The 16,364-nt window shown below is 55.2% G+C and overlaps 1 protein-coding gene across 3 annotated transcripts in view; it reads right to left on the bottom strand.

The window, feature by feature from the left end:
- Positions 1–5,802: 5,802 nt before the first annotated feature.
- PDE2A (phosphodiesterase 2A) overlaps positions 5,803–16,364 on the bottom strand; it is a 94,316-nt gene continuing 83,754 nt past the window's right edge. For all 3 annotated transcript variants that reach the window (XM_043580325.1, XM_043580323.1, XM_043580324.1), the window contains 18 exons: positions 15,203–15,314; positions 14,683–14,722; positions 14,484–14,547; positions 13,985–14,057; positions 13,657–13,834; positions 13,308–13,420; positions 12,560–12,637; positions 11,566–11,688; positions 11,005–11,075; positions 10,602–10,724; positions 10,160–10,247; positions 9,857–9,904; positions 8,740–8,814; positions 8,502–8,601; positions 8,150–8,262; positions 7,713–7,751; positions 7,469–7,575; positions 5,803–7,227 (listed from right to left, as the gene is read on the bottom strand). In XM_043580325.1, coding sequence (XP_043436260.1) covers positions 7,017–7,227; positions 7,469–7,575; positions 7,713–7,751; positions 8,150–8,262; positions 8,502–8,601; positions 8,740–8,814; positions 9,857–9,904; positions 10,160–10,247; positions 10,602–10,724; positions 11,005–11,075; positions 11,566–11,688; positions 12,560–12,637; positions 13,308–13,420; positions 13,657–13,834; positions 13,985–14,057; positions 14,484–14,547; positions 14,683–14,722; positions 15,203–15,314 — 1,756 coding nt within the window. In that variant the 3' untranslated portion in view covers positions 5,803–7,016. The remainder of the gene's footprint in view (positions 7,228–7,468; positions 7,576–7,712; positions 7,752–8,149; positions 8,263–8,501; positions 8,602–8,739; positions 8,815–9,856; positions 9,905–10,159; positions 10,248–10,601; positions 10,725–11,004; positions 11,076–11,565; positions 11,689–12,559; positions 12,638–13,307; positions 13,421–13,656; positions 13,835–13,984; positions 14,058–14,483; positions 14,548–14,682; positions 14,723–15,202; positions 15,315–16,364) is intronic.

Genomic DNA, 16,364 nt, shown 5'->3' with positions numbered 1-16,364 from the left:
GCTGAAAATAAAAAACTAAGAGAAAATCTTAACAGCAGCCACAGAGATGCATTCCACTACTTTCAAAGGAGTAATAACAAGACCAATAGCTGACTTCTCATCAGAACCAATGGAAGTCAAAAGAGAATCATCTCCAAGATGCTCAGAGAAAATACTTCCTAACCTAGAATTCAACAGCTTCAAAAACATCCTAAAAGAATGAAGGAGAAACAGATATCCTCAAACTAGTACAAGCCAGAAGAATTCAGCAGCAGCAGACCTGCACAAAAGGAGACACTAAAAGGGTGTTTTCAGGAAGAAAGCAAGGGTTCCAGATCATATACCATATGTCAACAGTAGAAACAGATAAACAAATATATTCATAAGATGGGATATTCACAATATATACATACACAAGAATGTCCAGGGGAACATTGTTCTTAATAGCCAAAATATTAATATCCAAATGACTACCAACATTCATACATGCAGTACTAAACTTCAACAAAAGTTAATAGATTTGTACTCCCATCCAAGATGGAGTCATAAAGGCTAGATTTACCCACCTCCTTGAAATAACAACAACAAAATGGACAAAATGTATGATATAAAGTTTTCAAGAGGTTGGGTACTACTAGGCAAGGAATGGGATCCTAAGAGAAAGGAAAATTGTGGCAAGCTTTACAATTGCCCGGCTGACAGCCTAGAGAGAGTTTCCAGGCCACCGTGCAGGGAGGGAGAATCCCCGGTGAAGCCTGGAAGTCTCCCTGAGTTGAGTGGATGGAGCTGGGAATCTGAAAAGACCCAGTTGGCTAGAGTTTACGGGGCAGAGTGCCAGAGATGAAAGAGCTGCCTAGAGAGAGAATTCTGAAGATTTTCAGAGGGTGTCCCTCAAGTGTTCAATTGAGTTGTGATCAATGCACACACTGGAGCCCTGATTCCGTCACTTTCCATCAATCAACATTCCTGCTTTGAGCACCTACTGTGAACCGAGCCAGAGTCAGGGCAGATCTCTTCCTGCCATTGAGGGGCGCCCAGTCTAAAGGGGGAAAGAAACCACATGCCCCTAAAGGGCACACACTGCCTGCAGAGTCTCAGCTGAGAGCCAGATTGATGTTCAGAAGCAGATGTGGAGATAAAAGAGAGCCTATTGCTCTGACCTGCCTCTCCCCTCTCTGACCCCAGCACCAGGCGGATGCAGGGGCACTGTGATGTGGGAGAGACAAACCAGCTCACCAGGGCCATGCCTGCAGGGTGGGGCCTATGTGAAGCCGACCCTCCCTGGGATGGGGAGAGAACCTCGGGCCAGGAAATGGGAGCTGGTACCCAACCCATCCCTGTTTGGCCTCTGTATCATATGATCTTAGAGGGCCCTGTCCTTTCTGGGTTTCCTCATCTGACCCCGGGGATGCTCTATGAGCAACTTTTGCTCTGAGGGAAGTTGCTGCCAGCTGAGTTTCTGAGCCTCAGTTTCCCTTGTCTATAAAGGGGACAATAATTCCCACCCAGCCTTGGGAGAACCTCCCAATTAAGAGATTGTTCTTTTCCTCCAGCCACTGCCAAAAGGGGATAAAGAAGCACCAGGGGTTTGTGCAGAGGTGAGGGGACAGGCAACGGTTGACCGTCTAAGGCAACATGGGGTGAGGCAAGTGCTTTCCTCCAATCCAGCTTCTTTTATCTCTCCCCAACTTATCCACCCCACTGCATCCCAGGCTATTTTGTTAGTTCCCAGAATTCCCACGTTCCTCACTCAGTTCTGCAGTTTCTCCAGTGATGACTTGGGAATGGAGAGTGGCAGCCATCTTGGCAGGAATGGCAGCACCTCCCATTTTCACACCTGTCTCGCCAATCTTCACACCGGATGGTGTACTCTGCTTCCAATACGAACCCATCCTTGTAAGCCCTCAGAGAACAGTCTGGCCACAGCATCTATATGCAGATTTCACTCACACACAGCTCCTTAGAAGTAGAGTGGGCTTCCCTCCCAGCACACCCTCCTGAAGGCCTCCAGAGGGGCCTCATCATCCCAGTTTGTAGACAGGAAAACTGAGACCAGAGAGGAAGAATCCGAGTGCTCATCCTGCCATGAGAGAAGAGGAAGTCCAGGAGGGATGTGGTGTGTGGTGACAACTCTTGCTTTGTGTTTCAGGAGAGAGAACATAGCAGTGCGAATTTCTGTCAGATAGGAGGCTTCCCCTCACGTTCTTGATCCTCCCCAAACCAACCATGCCGCCTCCTCCCCCTCCCTCCTCTCATTCTCCCGTTGACCCACTCTCCCTTCTCTTCCAGGCACTGTCCAGAGTCTAGCCTTGGACACGCGTCTTGCCCCACTGCCCTGGGGCCCAGCTCCTGCTCAGGCCTCTAACCCCTTCACCTCCCTGCTCAGGGCTCCATCCAGGAGACTGCAGCTGAGGCTAAGAAAACAGCATCTCCCTGCAGTCCGCCTGCATCATGCCCCTACGCTGTTGGGCCACCTCATGGCATCCTTGGCTTGCTTGTGCTCCCCACTTCCAGGCCCCACAGTCTCAAGTGGACTGAGCTCTGGGAAGCTGAGCAGTGAGGGAGGGCTGAGGCCTTGGGCACATCCCCTGCGCCTCCCCACCACCCAGCCTGCTTTCCTGGCCTATCTGCAGGCTGGACCTCACCTCCTGTCCCGGTCCCCCCCATCCACATATCAAGACCCTGGAGCCCAGCCTCCTCCTGAGGCGCCTGCATATTCCAGCTAGCTCCTGCTCTGACTTTCCAGCTTCAACAGCACAGGACGAAGCGTGGCAGTGCCGTCTCCCAGTTATTTTACGCCCAGAGGAGGAGTTCCACCTATGCCTGATCACAAAGCTGGTACTGTCTTCCCAGGGATCCTTCCGCAGAGGGGGGCCACTTAACAGATACCTCCAGGAGACATGGGATCTCACTAAGGTAAGACTGGCAGGCCTCTGTCCTGTTCAGTGAACAGCTAAAGGAGTTTGGAGGCCCCTAAGAAACATTTCCCATTTTCCCTATGAAGTCTGTACAGTGTACCCAGTGTAGACTGCGTACAGTCAGTGTAGACTGTGTAGACTGAAGAGTGTGTCTGCCTATAGGAGAATGAGCGTGTGGGTCTGTGTGTGCATGTCTGTGTGTGAGAAGGTGTCTCTGTAAGTATGAAAGGGGCGTATATGAGTGGGTGGGAAGGAGAGGAGCCCCCCGCCCCCTCCCCCACACCCTTCTTAGACCTCTGGGGAGGTGAGGAGAGTAAGGATCGAGCGCCATCTGGTGACCATGAGCTGCTAACTATAGGCCACCAACCACTTCACCTCTTTTCTCTTGCCCCTCCCACTTCCACAACACAACTACATAGAACTGATCTCAGATCCTTCTTTTGGGGCTCCAACCCACTTGCTCACCACTCCTACCCCCCACCACACTCCTACAGAGACTCTGACCCCCTGAATCTCTTGCCTCTCTCCCAGAGAAAGAGCCCTTGGAGGGGATTCAGGTAGGCAGGGCTCACATCTCAAGCTTGCGGATTACTTCTGTGAATTGCAAGCTACTTGGCTACAGAATGAAATAGTGGTATCTACTCCAAAGAATCATTGGAAAGTTTTAGGTAAAATGAAATCATTAAGTTGGAAGGGCTGGGCAGCTACAAGAAGCCATGGGGCTAAGTCTAGTGTTTTCAGATCAGGTGGGACCTGCCTTTTGACTCTGTGCAGACCCCCTCCTCCTACCTGTCTTCCCATTCATCCTCCTGCCCCTCCTCCGACCTTCCCCTCCCCTGGCAGCCCCAAACTGCTATTCCTTCCTTCTTCCCAAGGAGCTCACCTCCTGCTAGGGGCTCCACCCCACACCTGGTTGCAGGTTAGAGTAGCAATGAGCAGCCACCTAGGGCTGTTCGTGGGACCCACATTCCACCCCCTAGTCCTCCCTCTGTCTTCACCTCCATGAAGTCTTGAATCCCTCCCTCCCTCAGCCAGCCCAGGGCACAGAGCATCAGCTCTAGAATGATCCCTGCCCAACCTCAACCCTGCAGTCCTTTCTCTACTTTCCAGCAGGATCTTTCTAAAATGCATGTCCAAGTCACTCTCCTACTGAAAACGTTCGCTGTCCCCCCACTGCTCACAGAGTAAAGCCAAACTTCACAGCCTGGCATTCGAGGCTCTCCTTGGTCTGGCTGTACTTCCCTCTGTCTCTTCATTCCCTGCGTGCTGGTCACTCCCCTTTTCTGTGCCTTTAATGAGCAGTTCCTTCCACCAGGAGTGCTTGGCCCCTTCTGCCCACAGGAACACAATACCTGTTCATCTCCCAAACCTCACTACTTTGCTTCTCAGGGTTATAATCCTGCCTGGAGCCCCATGGCCAAGCATCCCATGGGGTTGTCAGGTCCCATGACCAGATCTTCCTGACCAGGCTGTTAGACTCTCCAGACCAGGGACAAGCACAATTAGCTCTTGGCTAATGTGGTCTTGGCATGGGGTCTTGCATGCACGAGGAAAGACTTGTGAGCTGTCCACTCAGGTGGTGAGAAAGGATGTGTCACACAAGGGCCTCAAGTGGGATTAAATGTCCTCAAGTGTGGGTTGAGCTGGGGACAGACAACAGATGCAGGGAAGGGGAGTGAGGTCCCTGAAGCGTGCACACAGGCTGTCTGTGTTCTTCCTTTGTTCAAGGGCTGGTAGAAGAGAGTCACACATTTGAAGTGGGCGACGGGGGGGGGGGGGGGGGGGGGGGGGGGCGGGGGTGGTCACAGGCAGAGGAGCACCTATGTCAACTCACACCAATGCTGGTGTTAGCTGCACACCATTACAAGAGCTGTCCCCTGTCCGTCCCTTGTCAGCCTTGGACCCTATCAGGAACTGACCTGCCTCTACCTGGGGGTCCACTGGTCAGCCTGGGTCCTGTGCTGTGAGAGGACAGAGACACATGGGGGGAACCCAAAGCAGGGGCTGGGCAAGGGAGGGGACAGGACCCCAAGTTCTTAAGGGAAGGCTAGCTGCCTGGAGACCATAGCCCAGAAGAGCAGATACCAAACAGTCACAAGTTGTGGAGCAGGAGAAACAGATAGGCTCTGTGGTCCCAAAGGCTGGCACCTGGGGCATTGTAGGTGTCACAGGATGGCCCCGATCATCTTCTCCCAGTCCTTCTTTCCTCCATCTCCTAGGAAAGGAAATCCCAGTGTTCGGCCCTTAATATATCAACCGTTACTGATCTGGAAGAGATGAACAGGGAGAGGAAATGGGGGGGTGGATGTAGGCGAGAGAGGGGGTAGGTTTAGAGACTTTTGCCTGTCAGATCCTCCTTATGGTCCAATCTGGGGTCTGCCCCTCTCTATCTGTGCAGAGGCAAACACTCTCACAACCAGAAGAGCAGGGAACTAACTCCATAGACACAACCCAGGGTTGCATCTGGTGTACAGTCAGACTCACGGGAGGATTTATGGGGACACAGATAGGGAAGAAAGGAGGGGGTTCAGAGGCCCAGGCCCTGGCTATATGGGTATTCATGACCAGCAAGCCAGAAGACAGAGGGTTTAGGAGGAGCTTTAGGCTGCCTCCTCCAGGCAGCCTCCTTGGTTGCTTAAGCCCCTCAATTCTTTTCTTTCTAGTCCACAATCTCTGCCAGCCAACATGCCCTCTCACTGCTCCATGCCCAGGTCTCCTCATCTGCCGCCATATCTCTAAGCCCCTACAGTCTGGCACAGGAGGTCTGTGACTCTCCTATAAGAGGGGCTAGACACAAGGGCTGGAGGCTCCAGTAGCCAAGGAGTTCTAAAGGGCATTTGCCTACCCCAGTTCTGTTCCCCTCATCCCCAAGTACAATATCTGGAAATAGCCCCAAGGGGGAGGGTTGGTAGAAAGAAATAGATTTATTCTCATGTACAAAGCGGTCAGCCCACGGGACCATATACAACAGTTGCACAGAATCCTAGAAAAACGCATCTCTCTAAAGGCAACTCAGAATAGGTAAGGCAGGTGGCCCCCCTCCCCCCACCCCACAACACATACAGAACAAAACAGAGAAGGGAGATGCCAGCAGCCGGGCTGACCCAAGAAGCCCAGCCCTATGGGGGGTCTCCCAAGCCCCAGGGCACGGGTAGATATGGCCTTGAAGAAGATAGGAGCCCTGCCAGTCGGCCCTGTCAGGGCTGAGGCAGCCCTCTCTGGCTGCAGGAATGGGGAAGGGGCTTGGACTAAGTCGGGGGGGGGGGACACTCAGGGGGCCACTGAAGGACTCAGGGTTGGCTCTTTGCCCTAGGGTGGCAGGGACATTCCATGGCTTCTCCTGGGACTCCACAGAGCCATGGGGACTTTGATCTAAAAGGGGTCTTAGAAAACAGATTGTCCCACCCTCCTGTCTCACCTAGATAGGGGAAGTCACTTGCCCAGGGTCACACAGCCAGGGGAAGAATTATTGACTCAATTGGAGCCTGTCTTCCAGCCCTGGGATCCTTCCTGCCCACCATTCCTATCCTGCTTTCTCCCTGACCCCCCTCTGCCCAAAGCACTGAGATGCCCCTCTGGCAGCTCCCCAGGTCCCAGTGCCCACCATAAGTATGTGGCGATCCTAAGGGGCACCTTCAGTGGCCCCGTGGCTATTTCTAGTTGTCCAGCAGAGCTAATGACTGTTTCTAAGACCTATTCTCTGCTCATTCAGATGTCCCACCTTCTCCTTGCATGAGGACCCTGGAGAGGGAAGAGGGCACAGATCTAATGGGGCAGGAATGGGGCCCAGAAGAGACCATCCAGGCTGCCTCAGAGGAGTGGCTGGGGAGGATTTGCCAAGATGTGGTCAGAAGTGCAGAGCAGGGCTCGCTGCTCATCAGTCACCCCTGTGCTCTCAGAGGACAAATGACAAAATCTTGGTGAGGCTGGAAGTCTTGCTTCCATTACACAGACAGGAAAGCTGAGGCCCAGAAAGGTCGGTACTTGCTCAGGGTCACATGGTAAGTCCTGGTCTAGAACCTAGGACCCGTGGCTCTGGTCCCAGGGCACCCGGCCAGGCCAGTGGGGGGCTGTGAGAGGAGGCCTGGGCAGGGAAGGGTCCTGGGGAGGGGGGGGGGCTCACTCAGCATCAAGGCTGAAACAGCCATTGACAGGGGCCCCAGTGCCATCCAGCTGAGGCACCTCGTACTCCTCATCCAGGAAGTCCAGCGAGTTGTTGCTCGGGAGGCCGCGGATGGTGAATTTGTGAGACACTTTGGTCCAGTGCTCACGGTTAGAGGCCACACGTTCATATAGCTCTGCCGCCTTGGGGAACAGGTCCTGCAGCAGCCTGGGGGTGCAAACGGACATGGACAGGGTCACAAATCAGACTGTGAGTAGCAAGAAGGATTAGGGCTCTACCGCAGGAAGAACTTCCACGAGAGTGTGAGGCATAGGACTGGACGCTCAAGGAGAAAATGGAGTGAAGGGCCCGTTTATGGGCCCACAGGAGATAGCACCTGCATCTGCTGTGACTGCCACAGCCAGCCCTGTCCCCCCCTACCCCCGGCCGACCCCCTGAGCTCTCTCACTTGTAAATAGGCATCGCGATATGCTCCATAAAGCTGATCTGCAGCTCAGGGATGTAGGCCTTCTCCCGGTCCATCATCTCCATCGGTCTGTTGCCCATGGCCTTCTCCTGCGGGCAGCGAGTCATCAGGCCTGGTCCCCTCCTCCCTCCATCAGGTACCAGGATGAAGCTAACCCAGCCCCTCCCAGCCCCAGCCCAGGATCCCTCTCCCCACAACCTGACACCAGCAGTCACTCCCCACTTACCAAGTCTCCCTGGGAGAAGAACTCTTTGTAGATCAGCTCCTGAAAGGCCAACACTCTCATCACAACTTGTGTGTGGAATCCGTCCACCTGAGCTCCTCTACAGCCCATTCCCAAACTGGCGAACTGAGGCATCCCTCAGCCCTCCTTCAGGGTCTGTCCGCACCATCCCCAGTTTGGCAGGGGGATAGCCCAGATCGGGAGGAGTGGCTGGGTTCTGGTCCACCTTCCGCCAGCCACTGACTTGCTGTGTGACCCCTGGTGAGTCCATGCCCCTTTCTGAATCTCCCCATCTGGCACCCTGAGGTGGTCTAGGTTTCTGTCTCCCCAAAATATAGCCAGGCTGAGCTCAGCACAGAGAGGGTGAGCAAGATGCAGGAGCCACACAGAACTTGGCGGGGTGCGCAGCCTGCACCCTCCCAGGGAGGGGCAGCACTTACTGCGATCTTCCTCGTAGTCTTCCAGCCCTTGGTCTGGTCAGAGAGGTCACAGGAGGTCATAAGGAGGCAGAGGAGGAGGCTATGGTGTTGCTTGTTTGTTCGGTCATAACCCACTGTTGGGGAGAGTGTGTGGTCAAGGAGAGGAGGCCCCACCCCCTCTCTCTGAGGGCAAGGTCCCCAGGGCCCACCTATGTGGTCCATGAAATTCGGCACCCTGGGTGGGAGCCGAAGGGTAGGTGCTGCATCTGCCTGGGTTTGGTGGGTTGATGCTGGAGAGAGTAGGTCTCTCTCAGCACATCCCCCTCTTGGTGGTCCTTTCCCAACTCGAAGGTCTGGGGTTAAAGACAGGCACCTTCGGCCATCTTCTGGAGGTCCTTGAAGATGCGGAGGTGGTGGGCCAGGTCGGTGGCCAAGATGATGTCCCGCATCAGGTCCAGCATACGCTGATAGTCCTGGGCCAGGGTGGGCAGGGGAGCGAGGAGGTGTCAGGGCCTCCTGTCAGACACCCCCACCCACTCCCTCGGCTCCTTCTCCTGCCTCAGGCCAGCTCTGGGCTCCCACTCCCTCACCCCCAACCCTGGCCCCATCACCTTCCGGGAGAAGTGGTCAAAGATGTTGCAACCATGGGTGTTGAGGATGGCGATGGCCTGAGCGAAGTGGTGCCTCTGTGGGGAGAGGAATGATGGGGGCCCAGCTGGGGCCGGGGGCTCTGCTGACCACTGATGCCAAGAGAGGGAGCAGGACCGGTGCAGCCCCAGCCCCCAAGGTGAGCAGAGCAGGCAGAAACGGGGAGTCGGGGGTCCTAGTTCCCTTTCTGGGTTCTGTTTCAGCCCTCTGTGTGACCCTGGGCAAGTCCTCGCAGGCTCTGAGCTTCAGATCCCTCAGCTGTCACATGAAGGGACATGACAAGGCAAGCTCTGAGGACTTCTCAAACCGGAATGATTCTGAAATGATCCATTGGAGTCCTAGACACTAATTCATGCAGCAAACATTTGTTTGCTGACAAAGAAAGGCAGTGATGAGGTGAGGGCAAGGCCCCTGTCTCCAGATGCTGAAGGGCTGTCATTGAGAGAAGGAGCAGGCTGAGCACAGAACGCAGAGGGCAGAAGTGGGGCTGCCACAAGGCCTCGTGGGAGGGAGTGAGCCCCTCATCTCCCAGGGGTATGCAAGCAGGGGCAGTCTCCAGAGGGATGTTGTAGGGGGCAGCAGGGGGCAAGGTGACCTTGTCCCAGGTTTGGCTCCTATTCTGTGCCAGACCCCATGCCAAGTGCAGGGAGTTCAGAGAGGTCTCAGATTTTGTCCCTGCCCCAGGAGGCTCCCCTCCTGGGGTGGGCAGACACAATTCAAACAACCTAAGGCAAAACTGGGTGTGACGGGAGGTGGAGCCATCCCAGGCCTGGTGGAGTGGGGGTGGAACAGGGTGTTCCCAGATATGCCAAGAGAGACATGCTAAATACAAGTTCTCCCTGTGCAAACCTGGGCTCGGGCAGGACCTTCAGGTTGATCCACATCCCCATCCACACCTGCACCCCTCTGAGCCCATCCAGCAAAATGAGCCCGACATGCCCTGGGGTATGGCTACAGCTCTCACAGCCTGTCTGGAGAGCACGGCTTGGGAACAGGAGGAGCTGGGTCATGGTCTAACTATGTAAGTCATCAGCCTTAAGAGGATGATGGGCACAGGGATATTGGGCAGAATGGTGGTACCTCCATGACAGAGCCCTCGGAGCTGTAGAGAGCAGCCAGCACAGATTTCTGGAAAATCCCGGGAAATCTCCATTACTCCTTACATCCAGATGCAAGTGCCTGCCATATTAGGCTAGGCATTGCCCTGTCCTCCCTGCCCTCACCATTCCCCCATCTCAGAGCCCAGCCAAAGCCTTGGAGAGCCTCCTCCCATCTCCAAACCGGCTCCCGGTCCCACCAGCTCCCATCTCTCCTCAGGCTGGAGGAATGAGACTCCCAGATGCCCTGAGGAGGGTGCCCACTCTGAGGAGGGCAGAATCTTACCGAGGCCACCTGGAAGGAATTGTTTGTGCCTCTGTGGTCCAGGTCATGACACATGCAGGAAATAAACAAGGCGAAGATCTCGATGTCCCTGGTTGGGAGGCAGAGGGGAGAGGGAGGTCAGGCCCCTTCCACACATCCAGAGGAAGAACGGCTGCATGAGATGTCCAGGAGCCACCAGACAGGAGCCGGGGACACCTGGGTCCCCTTCTGGGAAAGCAGCCCTGGTTTGGAGTTTGACAGGCTCACTGCTCCATGAGTATGGGACATGTGACTGTGAGCAAGTCCCACCTGGAAAATGGGGCAATGTAGCCTTCCTCAGAACCATTAAGAGGATCGTGGGAGGTGGTGTATGTAAAGTGCCTGTCATCCTTAGGTGCCTCCCCTATCCCAAAGCAGGGGACTGTAACAGCTGCCAGACTTGGGGGTCAGTGCAGACACTCACTCGAGGTAGTTGGTAAGCTCCAGATTCTTGTAGAGCAGGTAGCAGAAGTGGGAGACAGAAAAGGCATGCATCCAGTTGTGGTAGGGGGGATCCCGGTAGCCCTTCTTCACCATCAAACAGAACCTGGCGGAGGGGAGAGGGCAGCAGAGGGGCCTCAGGCTCTCCTCTTTCAGGAAGCCCTTCAGGCTGTGCCTTGCCCCATTCCTTCCCTTTACTCATGGTCCCAGTGCCTGTGAATTGCCTCTCACTCACGGATCCTCTCCACTCCCACAGACTGGGCCACTCCTAGTCGTCCACAGAGACCCCTTCCCAGAATGCTGGGGCAATGGATGTGAGAGTAGAGGACAGAGGGAGGCAAAGACCAGGGCTGCCTGCACGTGGAGGGGAGGGCTGGGGCACACACCGGGCCAGAGTTGGGCAGTCAATTTTGTAGTTATTGATGAAATTCATGTCCTGCAGCATGCTCAGGATGGCCTGGAGAGAGTAGAAGGGAGGATTCAGAGGGACTGTCTGTTTCAAAATGGGTCCCCTGCCTTGCCCCTTCTTGAAGCTTCCAAACTTTTGGAATCTTAGAACTTTAGATCTGAACTGGAGAACCATAAAATGGTAGAGACAAGCATTCTCGGAGCCACAAACTTTTAGAAATGGGACTGAAGAACTCTTGGAACCAAACTCACACAAAATCTTAGAAAGCTAGGGAGGGAGGCACCAACCCTGAGGCCACGTGCCCCAGGCATTGTGGGCTCTGGAGCAGCCCTTGGCGATCACCCAGTCCAGCCACTGAGCCCTGGGCAGGCCCTGTGGCCCACACCGGCAGACCACATGCCCACTCCATCTCTCAGGGAGGCTCTCTAGCCTTTGGTGATGACTCTGTCTTGCCAGGAAGTTCCTATCCACATCTAACTTAAATCTCTGGCTGTACACCCTCCACCTATGCAGTCAAATGGGGGGAGGGCCAGCTCACCATGGAAGTGTCATCCTCGGGCAGAGAGCGAGGGGTATAGGTGAAACTGGCAAAGTTGGAGTCAATGGCAGCCACAGGCTGGATCCCATCATGGAGAAGTTTGGTGTATTCATCATCAGAGACCTAGAGGGGAGCAACCAGAGTATTAGAAGATGGCCTCCACCCCCATCCAGTGTCCTCACCCTCAAAATCCCACAGTGGGAGGGAGCGCCCTGGCCCAGAATGCACCCACGGCAGGGCATGGATACTCCAATCAATGGGGTATCACTGGCAGGAGACCACTGTGGTACAGCCCATCTACTGTGCCTCCTCGCCTGTGACACCCCTCGTCTGTGACAGCCTGTCCTCAGGAAAGACAGAGAAACACCACTTCGGGACACCACCAAACAATGCCAGCCTTTCATAGACACTAACTTGAGAATTCTTTCTTTCGGGGCTAACATCCCAGAGTCTAACCTTAATCCTTCCTATCACAGCTTTGACCCTATCCACAGAGCCTGGGACCTTTCGGTTTGGACACAGGGAAGAGGAAAATGACCACCACACAGTCTGAACTAAAGCCCAGGACAGCTTTTCTGAAACAGGGTCTGGGAATGAGACAGAATATCAGTAGACTACGGAGGCGTGCATGACCACTGAATGTAGGCGAGCTGTGGGAAGGGCCCTGAGTGAGCTTCCTAGTCTTCAGTAATTCTCAAGGTGGGACTCATCACCGGACATGGGGAACACCTGGCCAAACCAAATTCCTCCCCGGGATGGGTCCTGCTGCCAGCCTTGGAGCTGAACCGGAAACTGCTTGGAAGAGGCTGCCCCAGAGGAGAGCAGGAGGCCAGGCATTGCTTTGAATCTATCTTCTTATCTTCAGGAAAGGGTGATCAGAAAACCCAGGCTGGTCCTGGGCCCCCGGAAAACTGGGAGGCAGGGAAGAAATAGGTGGGCTGCAGGGGACCCTGGGATCCTGAGAAGAAGGACAGAAGCTCCGTGCAGGCCTCACCTTCATGTGGTACATCATCATCTCGTTGGCTAGGTGGCTGCGATACTGGGCCTCATTCACTTTCTTGTATAGGAGGGACTAGGAGAGAGAGGGAAAGATGGGGCTCAAACTAGGTGGCTATGAAACTCAGAATGCCCAGGACTGGGACAAAAGGATCATATAGGCCCCCCTCCCCCGCCCCGTTCCTGTCCCATGCTGGCTCTAGTTTAACCTTTCAAGCTCCAGCCAGAGTAGGGACCCCCCTCCGACTTTCACCCATACCTTCCCCCCTTGCCCCTCCTCCCCAGGTCCTCTTAGCATTTGATCTGGCACTTTGCACCCCCTCCTGAGCCTGCCCCAGTCTTCAGTCATGGAGCCTGAGTCCCACAGCAGAGACAGAGACGCAAGGAATGGGTTAGCCTCAGGAACCTAGTGGTTGGATTCCTGGCTCAGAGCCAACTCTGGACAATGAGACCCAACATTTCCCAAAAAGAAGCTGACCAGGGGCTTGGGTTGAGGCTGCTTGGCAAAGAGGGTGGGTATTAATGACAATTGGGGTTTCCCCCTGATCCCAGGAGGCTAACTTGGCAAGATAGGAAACAGTATCCCCAATTTTCAGATGGGAATCTGAGGCTAGAGGTGACCAGCAGGAACTGCAGGCTGCACAGCAACCCAGCAACAGAGCTCAGACTCACAGGGCCCGTCTGGACACAGCCAATGTGAAGGTGAACAGAGGGTCCTGCACCGGCCCTGCCCTTTCCCCACTCACATGGGCTATGCTGATGCCACAGTAGATGGAGAAGGCGGTTGCCAAGTCCTCGTCGAACTTGCTGAACCATGGCCCGTTAATCTTGTTCACCAGCTCGGCCACACCGATGACCTCTGGGGGCCGGAGAGGGGCTAGGACCGGCTGCTGGATGTGTCCGGCGGCGTCCGCCCTCCCAGGGTGTCCTCAAGGGACGTCCCAGCCAGGGTAGTCCCGTCCTATCCTTTCCGCTCCCGGACGCTGAGGCGGTGGGGAAGGGTCGCCGACCCTCCGCTCGGCTCCGCCCCATCCTGCTCAGGCCCCGCCCCCGCCCGAGCCCGCCCCACTTCCCGGAGCTGCCCGGAGCTCGCACCCTGGTTCTCGTTCTTGATGGGGAAGCAGAGGATGTTGCGCGTGCGGAAGCCGGTGCTGTCGTCCACGCCACGGTAGAAAAGCGGATGCGCGTACGCGTCCGGGATGTTCAGGATCTGGCCGGTGGTTGCCACGTGGCCCGCAATGCCCTGGTCAGCCGGGATGCGGATCTCGTAGCTCTGCCAGGACAGTGATGGAGTAGAGAGGAAGTCAGCGGCCGGCCACAGAACGGACCATGGACTGTCCCGCTTCCTCCTCCTTGGGCGCCTTGTGGACTCCCGGCCCCCACGACTATGGCCACACACTCCCTCCGCGCGCCCGTGCCTCACCTCGTCATCCACCACGCCCCCGTCGAACACCTTGGCCACCAGCTCATTTTGATCCAGCAGGAACACGGAGCAGCTGTGGGGAGACAGCCACGGTCCACAGGTCCCTGACAGCCCTCTCCGACCACCCCCACTTCTCACGACTTTAGGCAAAGCCTAGATTTCTGAAGCCTGAAAGGTGCTATCCATTATGAGAGACCCTCCTGAGGGCTGGCTGACTCCAGACATTAGTTAATCCCAATGATTTTTTTTTTCTTGTAGTGCCTACTATGTGCCAGGCACTGTGTTAGGAGCTGGGGACCCAGGGCCAACAAAGTGAGCCCTGCCCCTGCTATCATTGAACGTTATTAGTGAGGGTCACAGGCATGAAATAAAGGATCCCACAAAACATGATAGGGTCCCGCAAGAAGGCAGTGGAGGGGAAAAAAGAAGCGAAGAAGGAAGGGGATGAGGATCCAGGACTGGGGCCTCTCTCACCTTACCCTGGGGTATACTGACTTACATCTCAGCATTGCTGAGGTTTCTGGCCTCTGTGATGATCTCCTGGAGCAGGACAGAGACATCATCTGTGGGAGGGAGAAGCATGAAGGGCAGTGGTGAGACCAGGCTAGAATGCCGAGGCCAAGCCCTGCCACCTCTCTTCCCCAAAATGCCAGTCCCCGCTCCCACCCACAGCCAGGCATGGAGGCCAGTTCACTCACCCAGGTGAGTAAAGAGGTTCTTTGCCACTTGGAGAAGAGCCTGGAATGGAGGAAATGAAAATCATAGGGGTTCACATTGCAGAGGTGTCACACCTTCCATCCCCCTGCTTCCAGTAGCTCCAGGGTCTTCTCATGCCCCCTTTAGGGCTCTCTGGACAGGCTGGGGACTGGCACAGTCTAGTTATATCATTTGGCTACCAAGTGAAGGAGTGAAAGTATAGCCCCAGTGAAGGTGCACAGTAATCTTGAATCTCAGATGCTCATTCACCTCTGCTCTAGCTGCCCAGATGTTGCTGTAGTACCCAAGTTGAACACTAGAGGACGGTCACATACAGTGCCTGCGGCCAGCGGCGCTGTCCTGAGGACCCACCGACCTACCTCTTTAAGAAGCCTCCAGGGCACTAGGTAACCTTCCTGCCAAGGGTCCAGAAAGACATGGGCTTTTCCCTTATGGATGATGCTCTGGGGCTGAGAGCTGGGCGACTTCATCCCCAAGAGTGGCTCCCAGGAGGTCACTCACCTGGCACTCACACTTGAGCTTTTGCTCTTTCTGGAAGGCCAGGGTGCTGGTGAGCACCGTGCTAGTGTAGTGGAAGCAGTGCTGGATCACATGCTCATCCTGGTCCGTGAACCTGGGGCAGAGGGCAGAGGTCACTGGAGAGGCAGTGGACAATGGACTTCTCCCTGTTTCTCCCTACTTCCATTTCTCCAGGAAGCCCACTCAGAGACGCAGTAGCTAACCATCACTCCCCTCTACTGGGGCTGTTCCCTGCACAGGCAGCTGGGCCAGCTTCCCCCTCAGACTTGGGGCTCCCTGAGGGGAGGACTCTAATCCTCCTCAGACTATTGTTGATTGAAGCCAGAGCCATGTCTCCATCCTCTGACTTCGGATTTATCCAGACTGAGGCTGGGTCTCTTCTCTCGGACTAGAGACTTGCCCAGGCCAGAGGTGGATATTCTCCTGCTCTTCCCAGGGGCCCTTCTGGCCTCACGAAGTACCCTGTCTTGTCCAGCTCCTGCCACTGTCCTACTCACCCTGAGTCTGCAGGCCCTGATCTGGTGCCTCCATAAATCCTGAGGTGTTTGTGAGGAGGGTAGTGCCCACCTTACTCAGACAGCTAGCTCTCAGCTGACAAGATAGCCCCAAATCCTTTTTGAGGTTATTCAATCTGGCCACCAAATGACTCATCACTAGGGAGTTTTGTGGGGCCGGATGGACCAACTTGGGGCAGGACCTGCTCTGGGGAGATGGGTTAGCCTCTCCCTGTGGGGGTCTTCGGAGTGAGGGGGAGCAGGGAGCACACCTCAAAGATCTTGACCTTCTCTCTCCCCCCAGATTTCCCTGCCTAGGCTTCTTCCCATTTTATGGCTGGTCTCAGTGCTCCTCTGCCAGGATATCCCCCACTCATGCTTGCTGCCCAATGATTTGGGTCTACATCCCCATCCCCACCAGCCTGTGTCTGTCTCCCCACCTTCCCTACCAGCCTGTGTCTGTCTCCCCCTTCCCTACCATGACATTTGAGGCCCCTCAGTCTGGTCCCACTCACCTCTCTCCCCTAATCTATGGGTATCTCTCATACTAAGCCATACTAAGATCCTCATCATTCTGAGAAAACCTCAGTCTCTTTCACACCTTCACGCTTTTCCCCACACTGTTCTCTCTGCCTAGAATACCTTTCCCA

The sequence above is a fragment of the Prionailurus bengalensis genome, chromosome D1 (genome assembly GCF_016509475.1).
Source record: "Prionailurus bengalensis isolate Pbe53 chromosome D1, Fcat_Pben_1.1_paternal_pri, whole genome shotgun sequence".
NCBI classification, from domain to species: Eukaryota; Metazoa; Chordata; class Mammalia; order Carnivora; family Felidae; genus Prionailurus; species Prionailurus bengalensis.
The sequence above is the reverse complement of the archived record's forward strand: the minus strand, read 5'-3'. Positions and strand labels throughout refer to the sequence as shown.